General features: G+C 46.5%; 2 protein-coding genes across 2 annotated transcripts in view; one reads left to right on the top strand and one right to left on the bottom strand.

Annotated features, from left to right (window-relative positions):
- Positions 1–12666, bottom strand: part of AK8 (adenylate kinase 8) — a 346351-nt gene that overhangs the window by 98268 nt on the left and 235417 nt on the right. Inside the window, exons 7-10 of the mRNA XM_050760106.1 lie at positions 9797–9878; positions 9160–9231; positions 7684–7884; positions 4047–4178 (exon numbers count right to left, since the gene is read on the bottom strand). Coding sequence (XP_050616063.1) covers positions 4047–4178; positions 7684–7884; positions 9160–9231; positions 9797–9878 — 487 coding nt within the window. The remainder of the gene's footprint in view (positions 1–4046; positions 4179–7683; positions 7885–9159; positions 9232–9796; positions 9879–12666) is intronic.
- The window catches only part of GTF3C5 (general transcription factor IIIC subunit 5), an 870547-nt gene that overhangs the window by 625879 nt on the left and 232002 nt on the right, over positions 1–12666 (top strand). The window lies entirely within an intron of this gene.

The raw sequence follows: 12666 nt of genomic DNA, 5'->3' as shown, positions 1-12666 counted from the left end.
CAGAATAGGCTGTGACAAGCAAAAGATGAATATTTAATCCCTAGCAACCACTAACAAAATAAAGCAAAGAGATATGGCTAAAAAGGAAAGAAAGAATATGAATTACTAAAAAATATTTGGTTAATCCAAAACATGGCAGGAAAGGAGGAACAGAGAACAGATGACACAAGTAGAAAACAAACAAACAAAAACAGGCCAGGCGTGGTGGCTCATGCCTGTGACTTCAGTGGGAGGCCAAGGCGGGAGGTTCACTTGAGCCCAGGAGTTTGAGGGTGCGATGAGCTATGATTGCACCACTGTACTCCAGCCAGGGCAACAGAGCAAGACCCTGTCTCTTTAAAAAAAAAGTGAGACCCAACTGTATGCTGCCTACAAGACACATATTTAGACTATAAGACACAGATAGTTTAAAAGAAAAAGAATAGAAGGAATATCATACAGACACGAAACATAAGAAAGTTAGAGAAACTTCATTAACATCAGACAAAGTAGACTTCAAGAAAATGAGTATTGCTAGAGAGGAAAAGCAACATTTCCTAGCAATGAAAGGGTCATTTCACCAATGAGATATAACGATCCTTACTGTATACAGTCAACCCTCCATATCCATAGTTTCTACACTCATGGAGTCCACCAACCACAGGTTGAAAATATTTGGGGTAAAAATTATGTCTGCACTGAACATGTAGTCTTTTTTCCTTGTCAATATTCCCTAAACAATACAGTATAACAACTGTTGCATAGCATTTACATTATACGAGGTATTATAAGTAATCTAGAGACGATTTAAAGTGTATAGCAGAATGTACATAGGTTATATGCAAATACTATGCCATTTTGTATCAGAGACTCGAACATCCTCGGATTTTGGTATCCAAGGAAGGTCCTGGAACCAATCCCCCATGGATACTGAGGTGTGACAGTATGCACTTAACAATAAATTACATGAAGCAAAAACTTGCAGAGAATAGACAAATCCACAATTCAGAGTTGGGAGATTTTTGACATTTTGGGCCGGATGACTGTAAAAAATTAAAAATAAAAGAGTTGGGAGAGTTTGACACACCTCTCTCAATAACGGACATAATAAGTAGAGTGAGAATCATTAAGGACATAGAAGACTTAAACACTGTCAAACATCTTATCCTAATCAACATTATAGAACACTATATCCAACAATGCAGAATACCTACTTTTTAAGTACACTTGGAATTCACCAGTATAGACCATATATGCATATTTCAAAGGATCAAAATCACATAGGGTATGTTCTTTTACCACAATAGAATTAAATTAGAAATCAAGAATATAAAGCAATCAGGAAAATCCCCAAATATGTGGGAATTAAGCAAGGTGCATTCTAAATAGTACACGAGTCAAACAGGAAACCAGAGGCCTAGGTGGGAGGACTGCTTCAGGCCAAGAATTTGAGACTAGACTGGGCAACATAGAGAGATCCCACCTTTACAAAAATAAAAAATTAGCTGAGCATGGTGGCATATACCTGTCGTCCCAGCTACTTGGGAGGCTGAGGTGGGAGGATCACTTGAGGAGCTGGAGGCTGCAGTGAGCCATGATTACGCCACTGCATTCCAGCCAGGGTGACAGAGCAAGACCCGGAAAAAAAAAGAAGAAAGAAAGAAAAAGAAGGAAGGGAGGAAGGAAGGAAGGAAGGAAGGAAGGAAGGAAGGAAGGAAGGAAGGAAGGAGTTCATGCTCACTGTAAAAAAAAAAAATCTGAATTGTATAATACACAGCTCTGCCGAGATAAGCAGTTTGGTGTATGGATATTTCTTTAGGCTTTTTTCTGAGCATAAACTAACATGCTTTTTAAACAAAAATGAGCTCACCCCCTGGATACTGCTGAGCAAATTGTTTTCTGCCCCTCCCTTACTTAGCCACGTATCACCGACATCAAATCACTTTACAGGTTTATTTTTAACAGCTGCCTCGCAATCCATTACATGGGTTTATCACAACTTATTTCACAAACCTGCTTATTAACAGAGTTGGAGGTTGCCTGTGTTTCTCATTATGCTTCTGCCACATCTCTCGCTGCATATCTGAGTGCTGGAGCAGAATAAACTCCTAGGAGTTAAATCCCAGGGTCACAGGGTTTGCGCAGTTAGCGCTTTAACCAATAGTGGCTCTTGCCTTTCAGAAAGTTGTGTCCATGTATAATCCCACCATCCTAAGTGGGGTCTTCTGATGAACTCTGTGGCAGTAAGTTTAGAACCAGGCCAGCGGATGGCCGCAGCGGAGCAGACAGCACCCAGAGCTCTGGGTTCAGACAGGCATTTGCAGAGAGATCCCAAGGCAACCGCTTCCTGCCTTAGGTCCCTTAAATGGGTTTGCTTAAATATCATGATGTCTTGTGTTTATCAAGAACCCCTTGATAAATGGGAACTTCCTGAGGCAGTCTCCAAATGCTTAATTATCTAAACAAGCCCCATCATGGCTCTTAGGTAACAAGCAAAAACCATGACAAGCCTTCCTATTTTCATTTTTGGAAAAATCTAGGAAGATAATTTCATCTCTTCATAATTGGTGTGCTGAATGCAATTTAAATTAAAAAAAAAAAAAAACCTTTTCTTGAATGAGAGTGTCTGCATCATAAAACAGAGCACCGAGACAATTATTTCCATAAAGCTCTGCACTGCATTACAGTATCGCTGTTGCGTGTTCAGACCCTCCCACCACCGCCAGTGCCCCTCCGCGCTCACTCTGTCCCTTCCCGTAACGATGTGTGCACGCACGTAAGCAAGTGGTGCCGCCACAGGTAGACTGTGGGTCATCGGAACGAAGAAGCCATCCCTAACACTGCTGGAAATTTTGTCTTGTAACAAGAGACACAATCAAAAGGAGAAGGAATTATTGAAATTCATTTTTAAAGATGAACTCAAGGAAAAGCATTTTTTTTTCTAAATGTCCTGGTTAATTTTCCATAGTAACCAAATTTGCAGAATAATTGTTCAGGTCTCTATCTTCATTTTAGGGGTGTGACTTTTGTCATGGATTCCTTGCTAGTCTCAGTGGCTTTAGAACTGTAAGCTGGAGGAGGCCTAATTGAGAAGCATTTTTATTCAAAGCTTGATCCTTCTGGGGAGGCATATACATATATTTGTATGTATATACATGTACAAACATTTGTACGTATATGTGTATATACATACACAAATATATGTATATACATGTATAAACATTTGTACGTATATTTGTGTGTCTATATATTTGTTTGTATTCCCTCTCTACATTCATATGGTATACCTGTATAATTTGGGGGGTTGTATGCATATGCATATATTTGGGGGTGCAGGTCTCATGTTCCCTTAGTAAATACAGTAGAGGTTATTTAGGCTTGTGGAGCATGGTGTGCGTGGGGGCAGCGCTTTTAACTCCCTTCAACCTGGCAGTGTGTCTCTGCTACAGTTTCTTCCTCATTCCCATCCCTTTATCCTCCTGAACACAAGCTGGCATCCAAGACCGCCTGGGACCAAACCGGGAAAGACCTGGAGAGCTGATTTCAATATTTTCTCTCCTCCTGGTAAAATATTTATTGAAACTGTGCAGAGCGAGACGTCTTCCTCTGCTTCAGAAATTGTTTGCCTGTAAACACACTGACCTGGGTTGGGGGCGCCAAACGAGGCGGGAGAAAATAAACAAACAGCACATTCCTATTATGCAGGAGCTGAGGCTTCAGGGGAGATGGCAGGGGCAAGATGGGAGCCACCCCTGGCGTATGGCACAGACAAACCCCCCGCTCCAAAGGATATAAAAAATGATGACTGAAAAATGTTCTGTCTCTTTAGGCTGTGGGCATGTTTTTAGCGGTTAATGTTTTTACGGCAATATTCTTCGGGAGGAAAAATATCTATTCCTGCAAAGATGGACTAACAGAAAATAGTTAAGAACAAAGAGCCAGAAAAAGAAGTGATACTGACCCTTCTCCCCCACACCACCCCAGATAAAATGAGAGAGCTGGGGAGGAGGAGCAGGAGGTAGGGAAAGGCGCTCCAAGCTGGGCAGCCCAGCGCCTGGGGCACTCACCATTGACAAGCCTGTATTTCTGGGCCAGAAGGGCGGCCTGCAGACTTTTCCCACTGCCCACAGGCCCGAGCAGCAGCACCCTTGGGGTGAACGGGGCATTAGTACGATGGTTGCTTTGGACATAGGTCAGAGCTGGAAAGAAAGGATATGAGGATAACAAACCTAGGTCCTAGAGAACAGGAAAGCAGCTTGCAGCCCCTCTGCTTTGACTCTTTTAACGGCAGTAACTATTTTTCTCTTTCACAGCACCATGGAAGCCCTCTGTGCATCTGGCGAAGAGGCAGGGAAAAGAATTATGTGGCAGGCCTGGGCACCAAGGCAGGGAGCAAGTAGTGAAGTCCACAGAAGCCACCCTCGAGCGCTGCCCTGGAATTCCTCTCAACACAGGCGTCTAAACACGTGCAGGTGTCTGCATTTCCTTCCAGGCTGAAGGAAGGATTCCTAGGGCTGGCTGTGTTGCAGTTGGGAGGCTGGTCCCAGGACATGAGAGCACTCTCTACAGGGCTGGTGGCTTTTCCTACTGATTCGGGCTGAGCCTCCCAACCGGAAGCCCCAGGACTAGGCTGGTCTTCTAGAATTGCACGCTGGCTTTCTGCTAGGTGCACCTGAATGTCAGACACAGGCTTTGATAAACGCATCCAGCCTCATAGGGGCCCAGTGCCCAGGGACTTTTAAAGGACTCGAATTAGTGGAGAGTAATTTGTGCAGCTGCACTCTGGTGACACCAACTTTGTTGCGACTCTCCAAAGAGGTAGTGATCCAATAGGTCACAAGAGTGGCCAGATGTAGCTGCACAGCCTTGGCCTGTGGTGTGCCCCTGGCATTTGGTGAACAAAGAAGTGAGGAGATGGGGTGAGTGTCTCCAACAATGAGGCCACCTGCACCATGGGGGACACTGGATGCCAAGAAGCCACAGGAAAAACATCAAACAGGTCACCTCCCGCCAGAGCTCAGAAGCGGGGAGCCGCGAGGAAAAGCTGATGAGGTTGTAAAGGGCAGCATTTCGGGCACCTTGAGGCAGGGCAGATGCCCACAGATGAGGCACGGACCTGTGCCAGTCCCCAAGCCAGCCTTCAAAACAGGGTATCCTTCCCCAGACAGACCTCCCCCTCCTTCCAAGGCCCCAGACTGTCCTATGCAAAGTCAGCTATGGGTGGCCCCGTTACACCTTCCTGCCGGTCTGCCTTTGCCAATGTGCCTTGCAGTGGATTCTGTGCTGGTTGAGGGGCCAGGCCATCATGCTTCCTTCAGGAACATGCCACCCAAGAACCAGGTAGATTCCTCATCCTCAGCACTACCGCCATTTGGGGCCAGAAGATTCTTTGTTGCGGGGCCGTTCTGGGCACCGCAGGATGTTGAAAAGCGTCCCTGGCCTCTACCCACTGGGTGCCAGTAGCACAACTGCAAGCACAAAAAAACCTTTACGGACATTGCCAAATGTCCCCGGGGGGGCGGCGGGGGCAAAACTGCCCCCGACTGTGAACCGCTGGGATATGTTCATTGTGAAAACCCTGACCTCTCAAATCTTTGCAGGACTTTTAAATTGGAAGGGTCATTAGAGAAGAACAGTCCCCTCTTTTCGGAAGGCACAGATGAGTTAGAATGGACTTTTTTCCAGGTTGTGATCAGCATCATCAATGGCATGTACTAACTGCTATGACAAATACTCCACAGGCACCATCTTGTTTGTTTGACCCAACAATCCCCTGAGGGCTGCGTTATTCACGTCCCATTTTACAGATGAGCCAATTAGGCTGAGACTTGGCAGAGCTGGGGCAACTCTCCCAAACCTCCCGCCATGGGTACCATTCCTCCACTGAGAGAAGCCCAAAGGAAGCTACTCAGGCGAGGCTCTCTTTCTTCTCAGACCTTCCATAATCCCGTGCATCTGAAAAGCACAAATACTACAGGCAAAGCAGCCTGCTTACAAATGATGCTTAATTTACAGTAAATAACTAAGTTAATTAGAAGTAATGATCCCCCAGACAGTCTCAACATCTAATTATTCTTTTTAAAAATATGTGGTTGCTGGGTGCACTGCAGAGAGATTAAAAAAACAACACAGAGAGAATTTTGCATTCCAATTTTCAATTTATCTCTCTGCATTATTAATTAATAATAATTAATATTCAGACACTCACATTTTTATTTACAATTCCAGGCATGAATTCTTTATGAATGATCATATGAACTTTTAAATTTAATTAAGTAATTTGGAAGTAATTAATGTGTAAATGCAGAATCATGGCATAAGACAAATGTTGTGGTTGTTTATCTTAAGAGTGCAGTGTTTGTTACTAAAGACCCTTCCGAGATGCAAAATCACTGGAAAATTATAAGCCCTCATAAGCCTGGCATTTCTTCTTTAAGTAGCGACACTTTCTACTAACCCACCCGTTGGCTGACTGCCCCCTTCAGAGGGCGAAGCTGTTCAACCCACGCCGGCAAACATCGCATCTCCGAGCTCAGAGTGGCAATGAGGTTTATGCACCGAGTCTACCGGCAGGAAAGGGTGCTGGGAGAGTCAGCAGGGAAGGGCTTGAGGGAGCTCAAAACCACCTCCCCAGCGAAACAGAACTCTTCTTGGAGAGATTTGAGAGAATATATGAAAAAAAGGACTTTGTAAACTGTCAAGTGTCTTAAATATCTGTGATGTTCCCTGCGTCGTAAATGCTTCATTTACCTGACACTGCATGGAAAGGGATAACTGGGCTTTCAGATGACTGAAGCTCAGCAAGACTTTTGAAAATGACAATACAGCTGTTTGGGGATAGAATTATTCCACCTCGCCCTTGCCTTTTTGGACAGGGTGTTGAACAATGATAGGAGCTATGATGTCTGATGTTTATTGAGGCTTTCCTCTGCACCAGAACTGGGCTTGTGGCTGTGGACACATGATTTGGAGAATCCCATTTAATCCTCACCTACGCCTGGGAGGAGGGCACAAGTTTTGTTCCTATTTCAGGGATGCCAAAACTAGGGCTCCGAGGAGTTAGGACAATTGTTGAAGGCTGCACAGCTGGGCTGCGTCGGGGCTGAGATTTGAACACGTTGCCCAGCTCAGCCATTCCTCGACCTCGCACAGGCCACCCGCAGTGGCTCCTGAGCTGCTGGGAACATCAGCCATTGCTGTGGACAGCAAAGCAGTGCCAGGCGCGGGGCCATGTATCTCCATCCTAAAGGAAGCATATCACCTGTATTGTGTGTGTGTGTGTGTGTGTTTTGTTGTGTTGTGTGTGGTGGTGGTAGTGATTTTGTTTTTGTCTTAATCTTTATATATTTCTTCTTTCCTCTCCCTCAAGGTCAGGCTCAAACTTCTTGCTACCATGTCCCTCCCACCCCATCCCTCGCCTCTCCTCCTCCCAACCCCATCACCACCAAATCTGCTGTGGGCCAGAGATGTGACCACATCTGAGTGTGGGACATTAGCCCAGGGTCTCCAAGTGGGGTTCACCCAGGGGCTCTGCACACATGCGTTTCTGGGCAGGGAACCCGGGTCATCTATGACTTGACTCCCAGGGTCCCAGGCATGTCCCAGACACTGGCCACTCCCAGAGTAAGGGACAAAGTGGTAGAGGGCACAGTGAGCCCAGCCCTTGGCCGCCTGTCCAGGGTGGGGCTGCCTGCTTGTGTTTACCCTGGTAGAAGACGTCCACACATGGCTGGTCAGCACTGATGACTTTGAGGATTTTGGGGTAGGAGGGAATGACCCTGACGATGTTCCTATGATACTCCAGCAGTTTCTGAGCCGTCTCCAGCTCTGAGATGTCCTCTGGCACCATCAGACGGTTCTGGATTTCAGATTCGGGTGGCCAGTCAAAGGTGGTGTGATAAATCTCTGCAAGGAGAGAGGTGCACAGTTAGAAATGGCCATGCAGGGGCCCTGTGGGCGCTGCTGTGCTGACTGGAGTGCTTGCTGTCCTGGAGGCCAGGCCCTGCAAATTCCTGGGGTGTGGCTGACCGCGGCAGGACACTGTCATTCAAAACCAGCGCTTCCAGCGACTCTGAGCCTGCTCTTAACTACTGTTCTTGTTACAATACAAGAACAGGGCCCAGGGCAAGGGCTGCCGTGAACTTCTGAGCACTTATTCTGTGCCAGGCACTCTTGACAGGCACCTACCTGCAGACTCCCATTTCATCCTCAGAGCCATCACATCAGTCATTAGGTTGGTATTTTCTCTTTTTTTTTTTTTTTGAGACAGAGTCTTGCTCTGTTGCCCAGGCTGGAGTGCAGTGGCCGGATCTCAGCTCACTGCAAGCTCCGCCTCCCGGGTTTACGCCATTCTCCTGCCTCGGCCTCCCGAGTGGCTGGGACTACAGGCGTCCGCCACCTTGCCCGGCTAGTTTTTTGTATTTTTTAGCAGAGACAGGGTTTCACCGTGTTAGCCAGGATGGTCTCGATCTCCTGACCTCGTGATCCGCCCGTCTCGGCCTCCCAAAGTGCTGGGATTACAGGCTTGAGCCACCGCGCCCTGCCCTAGGTTGGTATTTTCATCCTCATGTACAGATAAGAAAACTGAACCTCAGGTATCCCATGTCTACAGCCAGAAAGGGGCAGAGCTAGGATCCACAAACCCAGGTCTATTTGCCACCATAGCCTGAGGCCCGGACCATCAAGGGCAGTCCCGCCTCCCCCCATCCTCCCGCCAGCCCCTTGCTGAACTGCCTGGTCTTCAAGGCCCAGTTCAAGGGCCCTGTCCCCTGCAGCACCTGCCAATTCTCCCAGGTAATACTCATGCCTCTGTCTTCTGTATGCATACCAAAGAACAAGGGGTGTTAGGGAGTACATAATCTGTCCCAGGGAGAGGCAGACACGCCCCCTGGCTCCTGTGTGGGCCCCAAGCCCAGGTGCCCCACATGACCCCCCACACTGTACTCTGGTTCTGCCACAAGAAAGTCTCCTCCTTTAACCTAAACGGGGCCTCCCTTTCCTCATCTACCGGAATGTACCCCTGCCAGTGACTTCCAGCCCAGAGCCCGGCCTGTGGCGCTTTCCTTGTGTCCCTCTGTGGGTGCCCAGAGCAGAATGCGAGCTCGGGAAATGGTAGGTGGGCTGTCACCACCAGGGTCTCTGAAACCCCATGGGGCTGGGTGGGGGTGGCCATAGCCATACCTCCAGTTTGAGGGTCGATTCTCTTCCCCAGGTTTCTCTCGATCAGGACCGTGTCTGGAGCACTCAGCACGACTGGACAGAGAAGAAAAGGAGAAAAGCAGGCATGTCAGGCAGCGGGTGCCACACATATGAATAGCACGGACCAATACTTGCTTTAGGTTTTTTTTTTTTTTTCTGTATAATGACATTAAAACAACAATCATCTCCCATGCCCATGATTTCCTAAGAGAAAGGTCTTCTTGCACTCAAACACAAAGAGCGTAACATCGGGACAGAGTGTAACCTCGGGACAGAGCCAGGCCCATGACTGAAAGTTCTGCCTGTTAGCAATTTCCCTCGTCACAGATAACGCCATGATGGGCATCTCTGCGTGCACTGAACGCCTGCATAGCATTCTAGTTGATTTTTTTCCTGGGACAAGGAATCACCAGGCTGAAAGCAAAACCCCACTTTTCTTAAGAACCAGCCCTGAATATAGTTAGCTCTGTGAAAAATTCAGCTGTGCTGTCCTCTTCCTTGCTGGGTCTCGGACAGTGCCTGGGCTGAGGTCGGGAGCAGGCGGCATGAGCGGGGTGCTCACTGGCCACCCCTTGGGGCTGCAGCTGTGGCAGGTGGGGGACCCTTGGGAGCTACTCACTGACGTGTCTAGGGGTGATCCCCAGGGTCTGGATCCTCAGGGCCTGCTCACGCGTCTCGGGGATGCCATCCAGAATCCAGCCCTAGACAGAGGATTCAGAGAGGTGCTCATCTGTTTTGATTTTTAGATTTTTTGGAATTATTTTAAAAGGAACATAATAGCTTTATAGAAAGACTAGAACTTTTAAGACAAAAAAATACATAAATGTTTCTGATAGCTACTTCACCCTTTAAAAACTACTTTGTGGCCAGGCGCGGTGGCTCACGCCTGTAATCCCAGCACTTTGAGAGGCCGAGGTGGGCGGATCACAAGGTCAGGAGATCGAGACCATCCTGGCTAACACGATGAAACCCCGTCTCTACTAAAAATACAAAAAATTAGCCGGGCGTGGTGGCGGGTGCCTGTAGTCCCAGCTACTCAGGAGGCTGAGGCAGGAGAATGGTGTGAACCCAGGAGGTGGAGCTTGCAGTGAGCCGAGATCGCGCCACTGCACTCTGGCCTCGGCGACAGAGCAAGACTCTGTCTTAAAAACCACAACAACAACAACAAAACAAACAAACAAAAAACCCTACTTTGTAATATATTATTATATTCCCTTCTGAAGCATATGTTGGTGACTATAATCATAACATATATATTTTACATCTTGATTTTTTTTTTTTTCTTGATACGGAGTTTCACTCTTGTTGCCCAAGCTGGAGTGCAATGGCATGATCTCAGCTCACTTCAACCTCCGCCTCCCAGGTTCAAGCAATTCTCCTGCCTCAGCCTCCCAAGTAGCTGGGATTACAGGCGTGTGCCATCACGCCCGGCTAATTTTTTGTATTTTTCGTAGAAACGGAGTTTCACCATGTTAGCCAGGCTGGTCTCAAACTCTTGACTTCAGGTGATCTGCCTGCCTTGGCCTCCCAAAGTGCTGAGATTACAAGCGTGAGCCACCATGCCCGGCCTACGTCTTGATTTTTTCCACCACACAATAGCAACCACAAGCATCTCTTCACATCTGCGCGGCACCTCATTGTCCCCATTATCAACGGCTGTGCAATGTCCCACCAAGAGAATGTACACAGCAACTTAACTACGCCCACGAATGCACATTTCAACTGCGAGCAGTGTCCACTATCATACATAATACCTCGATGAACATCTTTGTGCATCTAGCGCTTTCCACATTTTGGATAATTTCCTAAAGAGAGTTTCGGAGAGATTCCTGAGACCAGGGTGAAAACCCCGCTTTTGTTTTTATTTTCTGCCTCATATGTCTGCAGTAACACCCCACTTTTCTTAAAAACAAACTCTGGACGATGATTCCGGTTTCTGCTCTGCAGCTACCTTCTTAAAGGACTGAAATTCCTCACGCATCAGCCCCCTCTTGGTACAGCTAGGGAACTGGTTTACAGGTTTATTTTTACTATCTATTTATAGAGATAGAGTCTTGCTACATTGCCTAGGCTGGTCTTGAACTCCTGGGCTCGAGCAATGCTCCTGCCTCAGCCTCCCAAAGTGCTCGCGTTACTGGCGTGAGCCACTGTGCCCGGCCTTTACTAACTCTTTAAATCCAATTGTGAAAGTAATATACAATCATTGTACACTGTGTGGAAAATACTGAAAAGCTGAAATAATAAGTCACTGGTAACACCTGAGACCCAAACAAGCCACTGTCAACATTCTGGTGTATCTCCTTCCAAGCAGCAAGTGCAGATACCTTTGTTCCTGGCGGCTGGGGGTTGTGGGGAGGGAAATCACACCGTACATACTATTTGGTAATCTGTTACTTTCTAGCAAAAACATTTCGTGAACGTTTTCCCATGTCACAAAGTGCTCCCTGCACAGAAGTTTTCACAGCTGCCTGGTATTGCATGAACTGACCGGATGGTAACTGATCCCATATTGTTGCTCATATTGTTCAGTTTGATTCCAGTTTTCCACCGTTGTAAACAATGTTGTATATGCATCTGGATGCCTAGCAAACATCCTCAGATAAATTTCTAAAAGTTGACACCTTCTTTTATGACTTTTGATACATTTTGCCACATTGCTGTACAAAATGACCCACCAGTTTATGAATCCAATGGCAAAGCATCTGTTTCCTTGCATCTCTGCCAAAGTTGGGCATTATCTAGGGGAAAAAAATCTGTCCAGCAAAATACAGTATACCACTGCTGCTTTAATTTACATTTCTTTGATCATTAATGAGGTTCAGTATTTTTTCCATATGTTTATTAGCTATTTGGATTTTTTTTCTTTTCCAAAATGTCTATTCGCGTCATCTATCTGCTTTCCCCTGGGGGTTTCATCCTTTTATTTATTGACAAGAGCTCTTTACATATTAAGAACGTTACCCCATTTTGGATTTTGGCAAACACTACCACAAACCCTTTGAGGCAAACTATGTTGCCAACATTTTCAGCAGTTCGTCTTGCAGCCTTTTCATTTTGTGTGTGGTGTTGCTTTTCACACACCAGTTTGTGGCCAAATCAATCACTGCTTTCCTCTTTAGATTCTGGCATTGTGTGGATGCATAAAAACACCCTCCCCACTGCAAAAGCTGATACATATTCACTTGCCGTTAAATTGTATTCTTGTGTGTTTACTCTTTACTTGTAAATAGTAATGATCCGTGTAATAGGGCTGCATTTCGGTTTGCGAATGATATGGGACTGTGATGTAATCTGTCTCCTTGTGACTCACCACTTGTTCCAAACTCACCCCCAATACAGCCCATCTTTTCCCCTCTGAGGACACTTTTATCAGAGTCTAAATGCTGATAACGACATTGGCTCTGGCCTCTTTCTGCCTGTAAATTGTTAAATTCTTTTTTTTTTTTTGGAGACGGAGTCTTGCTCTGTCGCCAGGGTTGGAGTGCAGTG

Source organism: Macaca thibetana, chromosome 15 (genome assembly GCF_024542745.1).
Source record: "Macaca thibetana thibetana isolate TM-01 chromosome 15, ASM2454274v1, whole genome shotgun sequence".
Classification (NCBI taxonomy): Eukaryota; Metazoa; Chordata; class Mammalia; order Primates; family Cercopithecidae; genus Macaca; species Macaca thibetana.
Note: the sequence above shows the minus strand (reverse complement) of the source record. Positions and strands in the feature narration are given on the sequence as shown.